The sequence below is a fragment of the Phoxinus phoxinus genome (assembly GCF_949152265.1).
Source record: "Phoxinus phoxinus genome assembly, chromosome: 3".
Taxonomy (NCBI): domain Eukaryota; kingdom Metazoa; phylum Chordata; class Actinopteri; order Cypriniformes; family Leuciscidae; genus Phoxinus; species Phoxinus phoxinus.
In genome coordinates this window covers 43,131,045-43,151,053 of record NC_136878.1, presented here as the reverse complement: position 1 = coordinate 43,151,053, position 20,009 = coordinate 43,131,045, and the positions used below count along the sequence as shown (strand labels likewise).

Below are 20,009 nucleotides of genomic sequence, written 5' to 3'. Positions count from 1 at the left end.
ACCCTGAAACGGCACTTGGCGTGTCCTTCATATACCTCAACAAATTTGGCTAGAAATGTCTACTCTACTCTACACCAACTTCTGCAGGAGACCATGATGTCCACAAACACACCATTGACTTCCACCTGCAAATGATGGCCAACTTGACCGCCCGAGACACATTCTGTCTGCTTTATCCCAAGATGTCAAAGTTTCTGAGGAACATCCACAATTCCCAGCAGACACCAGAAGGCACACAGGATTACTACAACGCAAAGTCCTTCAATAAAAAGCTACAAGAGCTTCCAGTCAGCAGAGGATGGAACCGTCACTATGGTACAGATCGACCGCTGGGAGAAGCAATTAAAGAGACCAAATTCTTCTGGAAAAATACCCTAGAAATCCCACTGGATATCCAGCAGCAGTCGACAGCAACATCCACCTCAACACTCTTCAAACAGGTACAAATGGGAGGCTGCACGAAGACGGCCAGACCTGCCTCCACCCGAGTTACAGGAGCAAGAGAGCTCCTTGAACAGAAGGACTACTGGGATGAAATAACTTCTGAATCCTGGCAGGACGACAGGTGACAATGTCTCGACACCTGTAGCACAGCCTGGACACCTGAACCTTGCGACAGCCTACACCATAACCTGAGAACAGCATCAACCACGACTGTGGGAGGCACGAATGACCAGAGGGCCCACCAGATGCCTGGCCAATGTTCCTGCTCCTTTGCCATTGCTCGCTGTTGTCTATAGTTCAGACAACAATGTGCGAAAGGGGGGAATGTAGTGACTGAGACAGATCAGACACACAATGATTTGTTATATTTAACTAATAATCTACAATACCCCTCACCCAACAAGTAAACTATGTGTAAAGACTACTCCTAAAACTGTAAATGGAAAACCAGGCCTCTGGTTACCATTGCAACAAAGACAAATCATCAAGATAAGATGGTTTTACAACTTAAAAGAGTTTAGAGAGAGTTTCACTCACTTAACCTTTAAAGACAAGTAAACCCTTTCTAACTCTATATATTCTATATATAAAATTACTTGATGTATAAACGTGTATTCAGTTTTCCTATCTCATGATTTTCCTTTTATATTGTTTTGCGTATGCATCAATACTAACTAATTTGAAGGTATTATTCACAATTGCACACTGTTGTTAATGTTAATTAAGTACATGTATAGCATGTTCATATTTATTTATTTACCTCACAGTTTGCTAACTCGGTTACATATTAGTATTAGAAGAATCTTAAAAGTTTCTTCTCTTAACACCCAATCTAATTTCATATGAAAACACCCTGTTAGAAGACAAAGGATCATAAAGTTTCCCTTGTAAAATACAACTCCTAATTGGCTCACATCCTCACATGTGAAAAAAAAAAAAAAAAAGATCTCGGTGATTCTGGGAAATTCTGATGTGAAGATGACGCTGAGCTAGAAGTCTTTTAAGGACCCCTAAGTTTGTGCCAGGTTACGGCCTTGTCTTTTCATTCATCAGAGATCCTCATTTTGGTTCTCTCTCATCAAGACAACTTCAGCAAAGATCAGCTGGAGCCTCATCAAATTGCATCAGGACACATTATTCAATTTTTACTCCGACATGTGTATCAAACTTAGTCTCATTATTTGATATGTTAAGTATCCCTTATCCCTTTGAAAGAAGGGTGTGTTAGAACTAAGAAACTCATGGTTTACTCAAAGCTGTTGATCTGCTGAATTTGTGCTCACTTTTTGCTTTCCTGTATTTTGCTTCAGCTCTATTTCCATTGCTAAACTGTAAGCATGAATGTGTATGCTAGATTAGTCTAAGTGTTTAGTCTATTTAATAAAGTCTTCTTGTCACACATAAAGTTGTTTGTGGTTCATGCTTGTATACTGGAGTCCCTGATCTTGCAGATGTTGGCTACATGCTCTGAGTAGTACTGTACAGTAAGAAGTTATTTCCAATACCCCGGCCCGGAAATGAACATTTCTTAAAATGACAAAAAAAAATGAACATGAGTGTTCGCTGGGTGAACAGGGCTGCATTTCCCAAAAGCGTTGTAAGTGTAATTTGATCTCTACGATCAACTTAGGCTTATGATGCTTTGGGGAAACGCAGCCCTGGTTAGTTCTTTGTTGTATTAATTCTGCTACATACAAGTTATTCCTACAGCTGATCTAAATATTTATAATTAGTTATAGTTCATTCATATTTCCTTTTGAACTATTTTGCTACACCCTGGATTTTGTTGCAGCACAGATCTCAGGAAGGCCATTCAAAATAACCTGATGGTCATTCTGATTGAGCTTTGGCTTGTGGAGAGATACTAGAAAGACTGCTGGGAATTAGCACAAAAAAAAAAGTAGCTCTTTATTTTACAGTCCTGTTCCCCATACTATGTACTTATTATAGTAATTGCAATAACTATGTACTTATTCTGAACCTACCCTTAAACCTAACCTGAACCCATGTAGTTACCTTATATTACCCTGTACTTCCTTAGGTAAGTACAATGTAAGTACATGTACTGTAAAATAAAGTGCAAAAAAAACACCTAAGTTTCTGTGATCTGATGAACCTCAGTTCTAAACATCATGTCTGGAGGAAAACAGGCTTTGCTTTGTGCCTATTGGTGAATGGAGTGTAGATTAATGTGAAACAAATTAAGACTTTTTAGCATAAGGCTGCAACACCACAATGTTAAAAAATGAAGGGGCTTGAGTACTTTCTGAATGTATTGTATATAAACACAGTTGTAGCAAAAATTGTTTCACTGTTCTAAATTAACAAAGGTCAGTTGTTATAGAAGTGAATTTATATTAAAATTGAAGTAGAAAGCTAAATTACCAACTTTTTTGAAGCCCACACAATTGTACATGGTGTTATTTTTATTTTTTTTAATAGTCTTGATTTTTTTTTTATGGAAAGAAATTATGAATTATTCTGAAGATGCCATAAGTCACTCACTTACCTACGTGAAGGTCTCGTTTTTTTTCCGTTTTTTTTCTTCTGAGATTATCATAATTAAGTTTCATTTGATTTAGTGCTTAGTTATTACTGGAATAACTAAGTTATCAGATTTTCCTCCCCCCATTGTTCCTTTGCTTTTTGTTGTGGTCAAAATACCATTTTTGTTACTCTTCCTAACCCTCAGTCACTATAATACTGCATGGCGTTCAGTTTCTGGTGTTTTTATTAATGTGGCCGCCATCAGCATGTCCTTAAGCATTGACCAGAGCTCTGCTGCAAAGTTTCCTCACACTTTCCTCGGCTGTGGCATTGATCTGACTTGCATTCATCACAACACCATCCTCCTTTTTTTTCTGCGTTACATTTCCACAACTTTCCTCCTCACCCCTCGTCTTTCTGCATCAGGCTGGCATGTGATGGTGGCACTGGTTGTGTTTCTTCCTCTCCCCTTTCTGTACTAACAGACGCAGACGCAGCTGGAGCATGCCCTCCTTAAGGAGCTTGAACAGAGTCTTCTCTTTGAAAAGACCAAAGCTGACAAACTTCAGCGGGAGTTAGAAGACTCTAGGGTAATGGAGCTTCACCTGGGCTACGGGTCGAGGATCACTGAAGATATGTCACAGGAGCGACAGTGCTCACTCACTCAAAAAAATATTTAGGTCTAAATTTAAGATGTATGGATTTAAATGGCATATAAAATTCCCATCTCTACACATATAGATGGAAAACATCTATTAACTAAAACTCTTAATGTTGATTCATATTCGTCAGTCATACATACAGTGCGTTGCATAAGTGAACACACCCATGCTAAAGTTGACTAAAAAGAGGAATAAAAAAATCATCTTTTGGAAATTGATCTTAATGCCTTAATTATAAAAATGAGGAAAACTCCAACCTTTAAGGACACCAATTTTCTTTGTGAATGAATAATGTATCATAAATAAATAAATGTTCTTCCTTAAAATACCTAGAGATTGGCATGGTTAGCCTAATAATGGTTTGATTTGCATTGAGAGATGATCTTATGGAAAGTGCCCCATGCCAATCTCTAGGTATGGTGAAGGGTGTGTGATGATGTGCGGCTATTTTAATACCAGAGGCCAAGGGAACTTTACCAGGATGCATAGTATCCTGGATCCATGAAATAACTGGCCTTTAAAAATCAAAATCTGCCTGCCTCTATGGGAGTTAAACATAGGGGTGTCCTGACGTATGCACCCTGTATATTAAGGAAGAACATTTATTTATTTACGATACATTATTCATTCACAAAGAAAATTGGTGCCCTTAAAGGTTGGAGTTTTCCTCATTTTTTAAATTAAGGCATTACGATCAATTTCCAAAAGATGATTTTTTATCCCTGTTTTTAGTCAACTTTAGCATGGGTGTGTTCATTTATGCTAAGCACTGTAAATGAAACGTAATAAATCTGAATGTGTTTTAAATACACAATAACCAGATTTATATATTTCAATTTTCAATCGCATTTTTCATATTGCTTATTCCATAGCTAGCCACATTTTAACCATGTTCAAACTTTTTAACTGAATACATTTTATTTTCACAATGAACATATTTATGCTGATTCTAATTAATTAAAATTAGATGCAAGTAGTTAAACTATGGTATGATTTTTTTGAGTGCAGAAATCTTACCCGTTTCTTGTTCATGTATGACTGACAGATATCACAATAAGTGTATTATTTTAATAAACTGTTAATACTGTGTAATCCAAATGGACTGGAATTTTTATATGCAATTCAAAAAATAAATCTTAAATTTAGGCCTAAACGTTTTTTTGAGTGCCTCAGCGAAGAAGTATTTTCCCCCATCTCAGGGTGTTGCAGGGATCTTCACTGCATGTTGTTCAATTATTCCAATTAATAATTAATTTGATGAATGATTACTAACACACACTAAAATATCCCATTGCTCCAATTTCATTGTGCTGTCTTAATATACATACATGTATAGGAGAACACAAATTCGTTTTTATATCAGGGTTCCCACAGTTATAGAAAACAAGAAAAAAAATCAGGGGATTTTAAAATTGTCCCATGAAAATGAGCACAAACTTAGAAAGTTGGCTAGGGAATATACTTTGTTGTATTTGTTTCTCTGCTCTAAAATGTTTCATATTGCTATTAGGGAGTGGTTGTGTAGATCCGATTGTTAAAGAAATAAAAACTGGCATACAAATAGAAATCAGCCCAACAATGTCTAAAAAAAGAATAATAAAAAAGTCCTTGATCCTGCAACCATCAACTGACAAGCTCCTGAAAATCAATTTAAGTGTGGGAACCCTGTTAGATGATTCATTTTGGGGTTAGTGGTTGTTCCCATTCTTGTAAAGACTTTATCCCATCCCATTCAATCCCAGATTTCTTGTTTCAATGATTTGTAGTTAGTCCTACAGCTTAAGACCGTGACACACCAAGCCTGATGGCAAGCCAAAGTTGGGCCGTTGTTAAGTGTTTGTCAGCTCAGCTTTTGTGGTGTGTTTTGCACCGTCGGCACAGGTCAGACTCTGGAAGCTTTTTGGCCAATTGAGCATGTTGAATCAGCGTCTGGCAGTCGGTGAAAGATATCACTCTGATTGGCTCTTCAGTTATCGAACGTGCATTAAAAAAAGTGATTCAAGCCAGCAAACAATGAAGTCAAGAGAGCACACACAGAAGGCTCTTCTAATTTTACATGTTCATCTTATCTGAGCATTCGAATACAGGAAAATTTTCATAACGACATTTCCATTTGGAAGGAAGAAAGTGATCAACATGTTCATGTTCACAATGGTAAGCACATGTTGTTTAGTTTCCTAGTTTCGGTTTTCTTTTTTGAATGACGAATACGGACTCCTGCCACCTACTGGTATAAACCGTTTTTCCCTCTTACGCAAGCACAGAAAGCACGCGCTGGTTGGCCGTTGGCTGTAGTCTTTGCGATTGTGTTCAAGTGCAACCTTTTGGCACAGAATTGGTGACGCAATGCATCAACACAGTTTGCTTTTATCACCACTAGTTCTTTGATGTCGGTTTGGTGTGTCATGGCCTTTAGGTGAACTTCATTTCTATGAAAATCTTTTAAACCTGAAAAGATGATCATATTCATACCGTCAAATAAGTTCTCAATTATCCATCCAGCATGTATAGTTCAATAAAAAACTATTTTTCCTTTTAGGTGGCCACAGTATCTGAGAAGTCTCGTATCTTGGAGTTGGAGCGAGATCTTGCGTTGAGGGATAAGGAGGTTGCTGCCCTTCGTAAACCATTGGAAGCTGTGCCGGGGCAGGATGGGTTTCCCGACTCTATCGTGGCATCACTCCAGGAGGAGCTCTGTTCCCTCCGTACACAGCTGGCCGCTCAGAGCGACAGTCACCAAGCAGAGCTGTCATCCTTGCGTGAGATGCTTGAGTCTCGAGAGAAAGCACACGGCGAGTCCTTGTCACAGCTCCAGTCAGCCTCAGGTCACTTGTCGAAGGATAATGAGAAGCTTTTAGGTCAGCTGGCAAAATCTGAGGAAGAGAACTCAAAAATCATTGAGCAGTGGCGTGCTAAACTAGTATCAGCAGAGGCCTCGCACCAGCAAGCCTTGGAGGAGCTCAAAGCCTCCCGTGAGGCGGGGGAAGCCGAGCTACGTAACGCTCTGGGACAGTTGAAATCGACACATAAACTTGAGCTTGAGGAGCTCACTAACAAGCATGCTTCTGAAGCCATGGGGAGCACGAGTGAAGCCAAAGAACACAAGGCTCAACTCCTGAGAGTCACTGAAGAGAACGAGCGACTGATCGAAACGCTACGCACCAATGTGGAGAAGGCGGAGGAGCAGCACCTGGTGGAAATGGAGGATGTCTTGGGAAAACTTCACAGTGCTGAGATCAGGGTGAAAGAGCTGGAGGACACCGGAGCTAAGTTAGCTCTGCAGTTTCGTGAAAAGGAGCAAGAAGCTTCGGAGCAAAACACAGCCCTTCAGACTCTGCAGTCACAGCACAGTCAAGGAAACCAAGAGATGGAAAGGTTATTGACCAATATAGAAGAGGCAAAAAGTAAAGCCAGATCTCAGGAAGAAAAGGTAGGCCTTCATGTCCATTTATCCCACGATTACAGGACCGCACTATACACAGTGTGCATGTAGAACATATATAACAGGGAATTTAAAACTTGACCACTGAACCTCTCACCTAAACTTTTCGGGTTTAATTTGGGATTTTATTTAGGAATGATAGGTTTTTGGGTACTTGGTCATGCCCACAATTTTTATGACCCTGTTATAGCCGTTCAAATACTAAAGTTCAAAAAATTTTGATAATTATTGGTCTGGAATCCAGAGATTTGTACTACACTGGTTTTGTTGACGTTGATTGAAAAACCTAGTACTGGATTATAAAAGTATTTTTTTTTAAAGTAATCTCAAATATTTAACAAACGTTTTGATTGGCAGCAGTGGTTCTTGAGGCAAAGTTGTTCAGAATGAGGAGATATAAAATAAATTTTGTGTGTATTAGTGAAACATACAGGCCGTTTTCTTTCATTTTTTTCACATATCTTTGGAATCGATCTGCCTCTGTTAACCTTGTCTAATGGTTAAGGGTCAGTTATTGGATACATTTGATAAGTCATTCTCTTCTTACCTTTCATTCACGGGGATCGGTGCAAGGTGGAATTTACAACCAAACGGTTTGCTAGTTTTCTAGACATTATTCTGGTTAGTTAGCTACTATCAAGCACATCCTGCTCTCCATTTTCTCATTCATTCACTTTTCATTCATCATCCATCATCCATTAATTTATCGCGCTAATGTGTGAAAAACTTTGCGATAAAGAATAACAACAAATAAGTAATAGAGCAAATTCTCTTTCTTTTGACACATTATATCTTCGCATGGAAACTAGGGCTGTCAAGCTCAGTGATAAAAGATGTCTCGTATGCTTAAGTCGTCTGAAGCCATACAGTAGTTATATAGGAGAAACAGACAGAAATATTTCCGTCCGCCATAGTTCTTACATTTTCATTTCAGTTTGCAGACATTCAAGGTGCATTGAGCCAGAATGGACATCAGTACTGTCAAATGTGACCCTGGACCACAAAACCAGTCACAAGTTGCACGTGTATATTTGTAGTCAACAAAACACTGTATGGATCAAAATTATCGATTTTTCATTTATGCCAAAACTCATTAGGATATTAAGTAAAGATCATGATCCATGAAGATATTTTTTAAATTTCTTACCTTAAATATATCAAAATTTTATTTTTGTGAGTGGATCACGAACACAAATGCACAACTTTAAAGGCGATTTTCTTAATATTTAGATTTTTTTTGCACCCTCAGATTCCAGATTTTCTAATAGTTGTATCTCAGCCAAATATTACCCTATCCTAACAAACCATACAGCAATGGAAAGCTTATTTATTCAGCTTTCAGATTATATATACATCTCAATATAAGAAAATTGACACATAAGACTGGTTTTGTGATCCAGGGTCACAAATGACAAAAAAAGTTAGCAATCAACCAGGTTTTGCTAAGACCTGCAGTAAAAAGTGCAATACATTCATTCATTTTTATTGTTTGACCATTTCATGTGTGCATTGTGAATAATAGGGCTGCATGATTAAACTAAATAAAACTGAAATCGCAATATGGTTTAGTGCGATTAAATCAAAAGGCTGCAATTTAATGAAATTAATATATTTGCTGCGTGTTCCAGAGTGAAGTGCAGCACTTTGAAAACCGTTATCATTCCCAAAACCATGCAGCCCTAGTGCATAATATATCCATGTTAACATTACCAGTGTTCTGAGATTTTGTTTTCCATAATAGTTCCTTTTGTTAAGTTCCACTTTCTATAACTGGCACTGTGGCACGTCTTTGTGAGTTTTTGTGTGTGACATTACTCATGTTTTGTCCCCTATCATTTCCCTTCATGATGGCGGTACACCTTACTTTAGGTCATTGGGTTGAACTCAGAACTAGAGGTTAAACAGCAAGAGCTGAATGGCCTGTTGCAGGAAAAGAGCACTTTGGAGCAAGAAGTTAGTGTGCTGGTAAGTAACTCTATGGAAATTTGACTAGCGAAAGTACAAGTTAAAAGCATCTCATGAGAAAAATACTTCAGCAAAAGCACTAAAGTAACTGAAAATAAAAGTACTTAAAGGTATAGTTCATCCAAAAATGAATATTCTTTCATCATTCACAATGAAAGTCAGTGGGGTCCAAACAACATTGGACATTTCAGAATGTCTTCTTTTATGATCTTCAGAAGAAAGCAAGTCCTACAGATTTGTAACAACATTAGTGTGAGCAAATGATGACAGAATTTTACATTTTTGAGCATGTGAACGGGATAAATAATGACACAGCTGGTTATAGTCTGGTTGAGTGGATTTGGTCTATGTTTATCTTTATATAGGAGTTTAAGTCAGTAACCACCTTGACTGATACAGTGAGTGAGTGAATGTCCAACTATGGTGGCCCACCAAGAATTAATTCACATTCTTCATTTTTTAGAAACAGAATCTTGAAAAAACATCTAATGACCAAGCCAAATCTTCTCAGACTAATCAAGGTATGTATATGCACATATTACTCTATTGTACAAAGTTAGACCTTACCATATGTAAGACTTTATAAAGCTCAATGAAGTTTACACTCAGTGTGATGATTATTGTCTATCTCAGAGTTACGCGAGGAGCTCAGGAATAAAGATGAACAATGCACATCTCTTTCTGCTGAATTACAGGATATAAAGAGTCAATTTGCTGGTCAGTACCAAGTTCATCAATTAATACATGAATCAAAGGACTCTGAACTAATTAAAATGTCATGTTTTTATTTGTTGTTTACGGTATGTATTTATGTATGATTGCTATCTTGTTTCATCTGAAGGTTTACAGAGAAATTTGAAAGCAAACGAAGAAAGGTGTCTGCAGCTGACCAAAGACAAGACTAAACTTGAAAATGACATTATGGACATGTCAAAGTCATCAGGAGACAGTTCTGCTGTAATAACAAAGCTGAATGAGGAAATCAACCGGAAAGAGAGGTGTGCTTTAATGTATTTTATGAAACTGCTTAGAAAACAAAACCATGTAGAAAGTAAACGGTTTAAGTTTTAAAGTGCCCATATTATGCTTTTTCGGATATTACCTTTCATGTAGTGTGTAATATAACTGTTTGTGAATGAAAAAGGTCTTTAAGATCAAAGTGTAGATAAATGGAGTTAATGTCTCCCAAAAGAGAACACTGTGTGGGTCAAAATTATCGATTTTTCTTTTATGCCAAAAATCATTAGGATATTAAGTGAAGATCATGATCCATGAAGATATTTTGTAAATTTCTTACCTTAAATATATATAAAAAGTATTTTTGTGAGTGAATGTAGCACAATCGCAAACACAAATGCACTACTTTAAAGGCGATTTTCTCAATATTTTGATTTTTTTGCACCCTCAGATTCCAGATTTATCCCAACAAACCATACATCAATGGAAAGTTTATTTATTCAGCTTTCAGATTATGTATGATTTCCATAACTACTAGAACTGCCAATTCTGAACTGCCTTAAACGTGTCATTAGTAATTCTAGTCTCACTGACTGCATGAACCTATGTAGGTTTGTAACACATTTGCATAATGCCAGCCTATGGTCTTCATTGTAAAACATGACTTCAAGGGGCTTATTGTTTTTATAAAACAGTTACTCCATAAAAACATTCATTTGAATATGTATTTAATTCATAAAATAAACACCAGCAACAAAAAAAAATAAATAACGCATTATAACACATTTATTCCTCCGCCAAGCAACACATGCAGCAACAAAGAATCACAAACGGCAGTCCTTATTTGAGGAAATCGTACCTAATTTACAAATATCTAATTTCAGGACGCTAGAGGAGCTTCAGAACCAGCTTGCAGAGGAGCGGGAGAAGGCAGCTCAGGCTGAGGAGACTCGTTCTCAAGCACAAGTCCAGGCTGAGAAGGAAGGCAAAATCCTCACGCAGAGACACGAAGCAGAACTTTCTAACCTACAGGAGAAGATTAAGCTTTTGGTGAGAACCTTTGAACTTTCAATCGCACCTGTATTGCTACCAATTGACCTATGGCTAAGCCACGCTCCCTCCACTCGCTCGGTCAAACAGTCAACACTCGGTCACAGTAGGAGACATTTCACAGGAGGCAATGGATGATTTTTGGAGACAGAAAGATTACGGTATATAATATATATCATCTCGAAGTCACCAAAAGGGCCTTAACTATGCATTCTATTGTGGTGTTTGTGATGGTCAGAGATCCAGTTTGATCGTTTAGATCACTCTAACTAAAGTTAAAAAAAGTGAAATCATAATCAACCACCCCTTTAAAATATGCAAAAAAAAATTATGGAAAAACGTTTCTATTTTTAGTACATTGTGTAAATGTGCCCTAAGTGTAATGATTTAACACTTTCAACATTATAAAAATCATTACTTTTCGACCAAGTCCCCCTTCTCACTGTTCTTGGACACCGAGTCTCTAATATAACTTGAAAATTGCCTTTTCCCCCCCATGACTCCTCAGGAGAAGAGTGCTGAAGACAATCAGGCTAAAGCCAAAGACATGAATGCATCGGGAGAGAAAGCGCTTGCAGATGCTGTGGAACGCCATTCAAAAGAAATGCAGAAATTACACAGCGAGTTTGAAAAAGTACAACAGGAGCTCTGTGTGTCTCGGGATGAAAGCCTAGAGCTGAGGAAGCAGATTGAAGAGTTGATAACCCTCAAAGAAAAAGCTGCGGTAAGACCATGGGGCTATTTTTGCTGCTTTATTGATGCACTGGGTTGTAAGTATAGGTCTGAAAAACATTTCTACATTTATAACTTGTTTTAAAAAATAAATAATAATAATTATTTTATTGAATGATTTGTTAAAAATAATAATCTATTCCGTTCCTATAAGCGGAGTCATGATGCTTTGACACTTAAACATTGTATGTAGCAGTCATTTCACTCCCACTGCTTTAAAAAACATTTCCAATTGTGCAGTCCTGGGTTAACATTGATTTAAACTATTAAAACGTTTTTTGTTAATTGAAATAAAGCTGCTTCTGTAACTTTGCCCCCACTGCTAATTTTTCCTTAGGCCTCAGAGAAAGCAGAACAGACTGCACAGGCCTCGGTGGAGCATTTGACCCAGGAGAACCTTCAACTTCAGAAAGACAAGTCTGAGAATGAGGCTCAGGTGACGCAGCTCAAAAACTTAATGCAAGAAATGCAGGGCAAGGTGAGTGCATGCCGAGGACTTATTCCAAACGTTATTACATTCAGCACCTTTGTTATATCAAGGGTAAATCCTGTCACCTCTGTGAGTTTTCTAGTCATTGGTAAGAGGATTGTGACCAGGGCTTGACATTAACTTTTTTGGTTTTCCAAAGTTATAAGCCACTCAGCATTTTCACTTGCCACAATTTTGACATCAATACCATGGGGAAAAACTGCCATATATATATTTTGTATTTTATCTCATAATTTGACAGCATGGATATTAGTCTGCAGTCACTTTAAGACCTGATGCACAGAGCCTTTACTGTTACAACGTGTCCTAACCAAACACGATGCGATAAGATCCAGCGACAAATAATTTGTCTGTCCACACTAGACGCGACGCGACTGCGAGATGTGTACAAATCAATCAAACCCCACAGCCAATCAGAACAGTGTGTGGGCGGGCTCTCGAGTCAGGTGTACAGCACCAGAGAGTAATCTTGACGGCAATCGCAAGAAAATGGATAAGTAGCTACATAATCAAATTCACAAATAGGCCTATTACACCATTTAACAGTATTCAAATACATAGGCTATTGAGTTACTAAAACAATCTTTGTTTCTTTACAGTTTGAACGTTCTTGTTTCCATTTGTTTAATTTCAAGATCTGAGGTGAATTTTCCATTGTTGCTTACAGCTACAAAGCTGGAGCACTAAATGATATTCAAAGTCACATTACACGCTTTTAACATTAAATAAAGCACATAAACAGTGCCTGAGATTATCATTGCCACACTTTGTGTTTGTTGTTCCAGCGCGACGTCGTAGAAAAATAGAAACAGCTTCTAAAATAGAATCGTCGCGGTGTCGCTATCGCGGATGGTTAGGATAAAAACTCTGATTAACATGGAAAAGATATCTTTTATCGTGTGTAGTTAGGACACGGTGTTACACATGCGTTTTCTTTCTCAAATGTTTGTTCACTCAGAATAAAACTGACCGTGTTTACGTGAATACTCGCCAAGACTGGCATTTTGACTGTGCTTTGGATTGTTTAAGCACAATAAGCAGTGACAAATAACTAAATTTAATATTGAGAGGCGGATTTGTGGTCACATTTCGGGTGTCAAGTCAAGTCACCTTTATTTATATATAGTGCTTTTTACAATACAGATTGTATCAAAGCAGCTTTACAGTGATAACATGAATATAAATAATACAACAAAGTTTGTTTCTAGAAGAAAATTGCATCATCGTCCACCTTAAGTAAGGCAGATCAATAATATTGTTGAATAATAAATGTCCCCAACTAAGCAAGCCAAAATCCAAGGCAAACTAGGGTGTGAGCATAAAAACTGCGGGAATGACTAAAATGATGCGTAATACGTGCAATCCCACGCTGAAGTTAAAGCCCTGTAACAGCAACAGAATTCATCCAGAGCGTGAAGGGAGTGAAGGGAGGCGGGTTTGTGTGTCAATCGCTGTCGGAGAGATAAGAGTGTGAGAAAGCGTAGCTGGTATCGTGTATCTATTCTGTGCAAAATGAGTACTGGAAGTGTTTTAGATATTTCAGGATCGAAAAATCAATACTTTTGACAACACTATATTGCAGTTAGTTTGTTAGTTAAGAGGCCTTTTTAAAAGACTAAAATTGAAAAATGATCATTATATAAAATTCAACCCACCAAAGTGGCTAGTAGGAGTGACTGCGTTACACGCCACTGCTTAAATCACTGATATTTACTAGTGCTTGTTTTAAGTTGCTCATGGTTTTCTCTGTACTTTTTGCAGCTGGATGCTTTAACAAAGCAGAACTCCGAGTATCAAGAGAATGTGAGTTCTGACAGTCAGAAGATCAGCAGCCTCAGTAAAGAGATGTGAGTGTCTTTACCATTTATCCACACTGCAATTCTTTATCAGTTGAAATTGTGTAGTTTGAGTCATTTCTGTGTGATATTACTTCTAATAATAGGCCAAATAAGTTTGTGTGTCTCTGTTGCGTAAACAAATGCTGGTTGTGTTTCAGTGAGGAGTTAAAACAAGAAATCACTGAAAAAACCCAGACAGTGGATGCTCTGAAAAATGAGAAGGAAAAGCTAACCGTGGACCTTGCCAGCAGCCACGAAGACAGTACTATTCTACTAAATGTATGTTAACCAAATGACATGTAATATTTTACTCCTTTATATTGCACTAGGAATTTTTTATTTGGCTTTTCAATCATATTTAAGTGACAAAAAAGTTGACCAACAGTTTATGTACATTTTATTGTAAAGCTTTGTAGTTTGTTGGCAAAGTATTTTTATACCTAACCTAACAATAACTTGAATATAATTTTGTGCTACTCTACTAGCCAATATGTACTATTAATATTATACTAGTATGTACTATTTTGTGAGAAGTAAATTAATTCTCTTCACTGTCATCTTAACGCAGCTCAAAAAGGAGTGTGACAGTCTCAATGATCAGTTGAAGGAGATGAAAAAGAGGTAAGGAACTTTTCCTAGTTGTCAAGTTTATGTATAAGTGATGAAAAGTTTGTTGGCTTGTTTGCGTGACCGTGAGAGTAGATGAACTGATCTCTCCGACCGATTCACCAGCGTTATTTGTGAAAGAGAGCCGTCCATGCAAGAGATCCGCTTCTTGTTTATTCTTTAGCATTAAGAGAGGAAATAATACTACAAATAAACATTTCTAAACTTTTATGTTAAAATGCCCCTGTTGTTATTTTAAAGGTTCCTAGTTTTCATCGGACAATAGGTTTACATGCATCCAAGATCAAAAACATTTGAATCTTCTTATAATATCTTCTGCAGCGTCAACTCTTCTCTCACAGTGTCTGAAACAGTTCGTTCAAGGATTCTGTTTCTCTAAACCCCGCCTTTTCTGTGAGTTTCCTCTGCTCTGATTGGTCGTATGGCCCGGTCTGTTATGATTGGTCTATTGCTTACAGGAAACCAAACCACCATTAGCATATCTAAATTTCAGCTCTGTATCTTCCTCAGGACTTGTACACACAGTGATATGAATAGTAACGATTGCGTCGGTTTTACCGCATCAGTTCCTCATCTTTTGGAAGTGCATGCAAAGTGGATTTTTTTGCAGTGCAGAAAACGCTGTCTTCTCAGCATGTCAACAACACAAATCAAACTCTTCCAGTCTCAGCTGCAACTACATTGTTTGAGGGTCAAAGTAGACGTTGTTCGCGGGCAGCTAATGAAGACTGTAGGCTGGCATTATGCAAATGTGTTACAAATAGTAGATTGGAGCAGGAAGTAATGCTGGAATTACTGACGACTCATTTCTGGCAGTTCAGAATCGCTTCTTTCTTTTGGGAGACATTAACTCCAATTATCTACACTTTGATCTGTGAAACTTTGCAGACCTTTTACATTCACAAACAGCTCTATTACACACTAATATCTGAAAAGCATAATTAAGGCACTTTAATATACTGTAATACCCTATTTATTATATTTATAGCACTTTATAGATACGCCAGGCGTTTTTTTTTTAATTATTATCCCAATTAAGTCCTACACCCTGAAATGCCATAAAGGGATTGTTATAATTTACTCACCCTCGTGTCAAACTTTTTTGTTTTTTTGTGTACAATACAGAAGGGGATGTTTAGCAGACAAGCTGCTCTTTTTAATACAGTGAAATAATACAGGGAACAGGAACTTTCAAACTCTAGATAGAATTTAAAGCGGTGGTATAATGCCATTTTCACAAGATGTAAAATAAATCTCTGATGTCCCCAGAGTGTGTATGTGAAGTTTTAGCTCAAAATACCCCACAGATATTTTTATATAGCATGTTAAAGTCGTCATTTTTTGAGGGTGAGCAAAAACGCACCGTTTTGTGTCTGTTCCTTTAAATGCAAATGAGCTGCTGCTCCCGGCACAGGGGGCGGAGCTTCAACAGCTTGCACTCACACAGAGTCAATGATGGAGAGACTCAAGAAGAAGTGACAACATGTAGAAGCAACAGGACATTTCTGAATGCGGTTAGTTGATGAATTTATGTAGCTTATGTGTAGTTATCTCTTCTAGTTATTGATTAGCATATTCTGTCTTGATAATCTATAAATCGTGTTCCGGGGGCGGGTTTATGTAAATTCTAGTGTTGGTGATGTCACTAACCCGGGAGGAATGTCGTGTTAGTCTCTCCCCTGTGAAGGATCCCTTTACCACTCTACAGATAAAGCGTTGTCGGGATAATTTCGGTTTCGCGTATCTACCCCGAAGTGATAAAATTCTGTATCAAAATGTTTAAGGCCAGACAAGTATTTTAAGGCTTGGTTTGTAGGGAATTACAAACCTGCGCACATATATTCAAATGCGCATAACTATAGAATTAATTCTTGATTCGCACGTGAGTGTCATCAGCGTTTCTCACAGGTTCGCGTTTAAAGTCTGTGTAGAGATAGCGGTGTCGTCTTAGCGGCCTCTAATTTAATAACTAATGATCCTTGCGACGGAAGTGAATCAATCAAAACTAACTTTAGCTGGAAAATATCTCCATTCGCTTTGAACTTTGAGCGTTGTAACTGCAGATGTTGTTTATGCTCAAACAGCAACATTACACACTAACTAAAGTTAGAAAAGTGAAATCATACTCAACCACCCATTTAAAAAGCACCATAAAAGTTGTCCATACACTCTTAAAAATAAAGGTTCCAAAAAAACTTCCAAAATGTGTGAATATAAAGACCATTTTGTGCAATGGAAAGGTTCCGTGGATGTTAAATGCACACATTATAGAACCTCTCTTCTGTACAGGGAAAACACTTCAAGAAGTGAATCCGAAAAGGAGAAAGCAGCACTCCAGCAATCTCTCCAAACACAGAGTGCCTTGGTCTCAGAAAAGGACAAAGCATTAGACTCTCTGAGAAATGAGGTATTGCGACTGTTTATATAATAACCAAAATACATGTTTACATGAGACTGTTGTGATAAAATAGTTACTCATCTTAAATGTGCAGTATTATGCATTCAACCATGCAAAGCTAGTAACCCTACAAGTAAGGATACTAGCAACAGACTGTCTACATGGGTACACATTCACACAGAAATTGTCAGTAATGCATAACCAGAAGTTCATCCATCTATAAAGTAAAGGATTTTTAGACATGTTTACAGCCCAAATAGCACACTGTTACTGAATAATTCATGTAAATGTGTTAACAAAAATATTTCTGATTTTAAACCTGCAGAATGGCTTGAATTTCCATTATTTTGGAGGAGTCAATATTATTTCTGTGTTATCTGGCAATGTTATGTAAAGATGTGTGCAAAATTATTCATAACTTATTAGTGCCTGCTTCAGGTTGTCCTTCTTCTATGTTGTGTATATTTTTTTAGATGATCAGAAGATGGCCAACAAATTTCTAAATGGTTTTCTCTGTACTTTTTGCAGCTGGATGCTTTAACAAAGCAGAACTCCGAGTATCAAGAGAATGTGAGTTCTGACGGTCAGAAGATCAGCAGCCTCAGTAAAGAGATGTGAGTGTCTTTACCATTTATCCACACTGCAATTCTTTGTTTTGTTTTTAGAATTGTGAAATTTTAGTCATTTTTCGTTGATATTTAGTCTCTAGACTAACCCACAAGTTTGTGTTAATGGGTGAAGATCCTTCTTTATTCCCTTTATGCAGGAGTCCAATATCGCTGAAGCATATTTTTAAGCATATTTTTGGACTATGATGGTTTGAACTCTAGGACTCTTTACTTTTCGGTTGATTCTTATAAGATTTTTAAGTGAGACCAGTTTTTTAAAAAAGATTGTTTTAAATTAAAGATAAACTTGTATATAAAAAAATTAATATATATAGTTTATGCCACACTTTTGGGTCCAGTTCTCACTATTAACTAACTATTAACTTAGTTAGTTAATAGTTAGTTAATAACTTTTGCCTCAATAAACTCCCAATAACTGCTTATTAATAGTTATTAAGGTAGTTGTTAAGTTTAGGTATAGGAATGTTTAACATGGTCATGCATAATAAGACATTAATATGTGCTTTATAAGTACTAATAAACAGCCAATATTCTAGTAATATGCATGCTAATACAAAACTTGTTAATAGTGAGAATTGAACCCTAAACTAATGTGTTACCATTATTTATTTATTACTTTTTCTATTTTTCTCACCATAAATATAGCTGTGCTAGCTGGCGTAATGCTAAATTATGAACAACTAATAATCCTTGATAGTTATCTTTTATATTCATAACAAGTTTTCACTCAGTTTTAAGTCTTATCTCAATCTTTTACTGGTATTTCATTGACTTTTTTCAATTCAACCATGTATAAAACTAGGGGAGGAAAAGGATTATGAACTTTAATAACCAATTATAATCATTACAATAATTAAAAATACAATTCTTCACATATATTTTAAGGTAAACTTTTATCTATCTCCAGCACAGATGCTTTAGAAATATATTCTAATGCATATTTTTTTTCCCCGTCCAGATTTCACAGTTAAATATTTGCACCCCTTTATAATGGTCAGTGTGAACCACATCCTCGACTAAACTCATGTCACCATACATGTAGTATTGAATTATTCTTGTTTGCATATATAGCCTAATTCATAGATGTCACACTCATAACGTACTGAGCAGTTTACACCCATTTACATGTGCACTACGGCTTTCTAGGAAAGCTTAGAGAATCGGTGACAACTGCTTTTATGTATAGTTGTTTTTAGAAGTGGTGTAAGAATCCTTCACACGGTTTTATGTGTCTCTGTGTTGTTTGAACAAATGCTGGTTGTGTTTCAGTGAGGAGTTAAAACAAGCAGCTGCTGAAAAAACCCAGGCAGTGGATGCTCTGAGAAATGAGAAGGAAAAGCTAACCGTGGACCTTGCCAGCAGCCACAAAGACAGTACCGTTCTACTAAATGTATGTTCACTGTATAATGTGTGTCAATTCATTGATTTGATTGAAGTATTCAGTGTCCAGGGGCCTCATTTATAAAACTGTGCGTACCCCAGAACCTGCGCAGAATTCACTTTATAAATCCCAGTCAGCGGAAGATTGAGCGCACGCGTCTCCTCGCCGAAATAACCATATATGGAGCTTACAAAGCATAGTTTTACTATGCATATCCTCATCTGCATATCATTTGCATATGATTTTTCATCCACGTGATAACACGTTTAACGGTACAAGACATTAGGAAAATATGAAATACAGATGTGCCGTCACATTACATTTATAAAAATCATTTAGTAGCCTATCCTTGCCTTGATTTTGAATAAATAAATCAAATGGTTTAAAGTACATTTCAGAGAAAGTTTTTCTCAATCTTTTCCACTGGCCAAATAGTATTATATTTGCATAATCTTCTATTATCATGATAAGCAATCTCTGTAGTTAAAACATAAAAACACAGCATGCCAGAGGAAAAGTGTTCAAAAGCATTGCATCCACGACAAATATTTATATTTATTGAATATAAGAAAAGTTTGAACTTCTCAGTAAATTTAATTTACCGGTATGTGTTTAACTCCATTAATGAGAATGGCATATTTAATCTAAATGTTTATATCATTCTTTTATTTAAACTGTTATTGTGAACATGCACTGTATTTATGATTAGGACTCATAATGAAGCTTTACTTCATCTGCCGTTAGATATGCGTCAGTTTCACTAAACGGCCCAAGTGATAGGCTTGGTGAGTGAAATTATATTTGTATAATCTTTCTGTATATGTCTAATTTTCTTTAGATTTTCTGTCTAAAAGTGACCAAAAATACATTTAACTCCAGTTCACCATCAGTGTCGCCAAACTGCTCC

At 36.9% G+C, this 20,009-nt stretch overlaps 1 protein-coding gene across 3 annotated transcripts in view; it reads left to right on the top strand.

Annotated features, from left to right (window-relative positions):
- clip1a (CAP-GLY domain containing linker protein 1a) overlaps nt 1–20,009 on the top strand; it is a 55,204-nt gene that overhangs the window by 27,793 nt on the left and 7,402 nt on the right. The window contains exons 9-23 of one of the 3 annotated variants that reach the window (XM_079608120.1): nt 3,417–3,521; nt 6,133–7,023; nt 8,905–9,000; nt 9,464–9,521; nt 9,634–9,717; nt 9,842–9,998; nt 10,842–11,007; nt 11,516–11,731; nt 12,077–12,217; nt 13,991–14,076; nt 14,226–14,346; nt 14,636–14,688; nt 16,984–17,101; nt 17,621–17,706; nt 18,991–19,111. In XM_079608120.1, the coding sequence (XP_079464246.1) occupies nt 3,417–3,521; nt 6,133–7,023; nt 8,905–9,000; nt 9,464–9,521; nt 9,634–9,717; nt 9,842–9,998; nt 10,842–11,007; nt 11,516–11,731; nt 12,077–12,217; nt 13,991–14,076; nt 14,226–14,346; nt 14,636–14,688; nt 16,984–17,101; nt 17,621–17,706; nt 18,991–19,111 (2,499 nt within the window). The remainder of the gene's footprint in view (nt 1–3,416; nt 3,522–6,132; nt 7,024–8,904; nt 9,001–9,463; nt 9,522–9,633; nt 9,718–9,841; nt 9,999–10,841; nt 11,008–11,515; nt 11,732–12,076; nt 12,218–13,990; nt 14,077–14,225; nt 14,347–14,635; nt 14,689–16,983; nt 17,102–17,620; nt 17,707–18,990; nt 19,112–20,009) is intronic. The other 2 variants (XM_079608121.1, XM_079608122.1) reach the window with 2 other exon arrangements.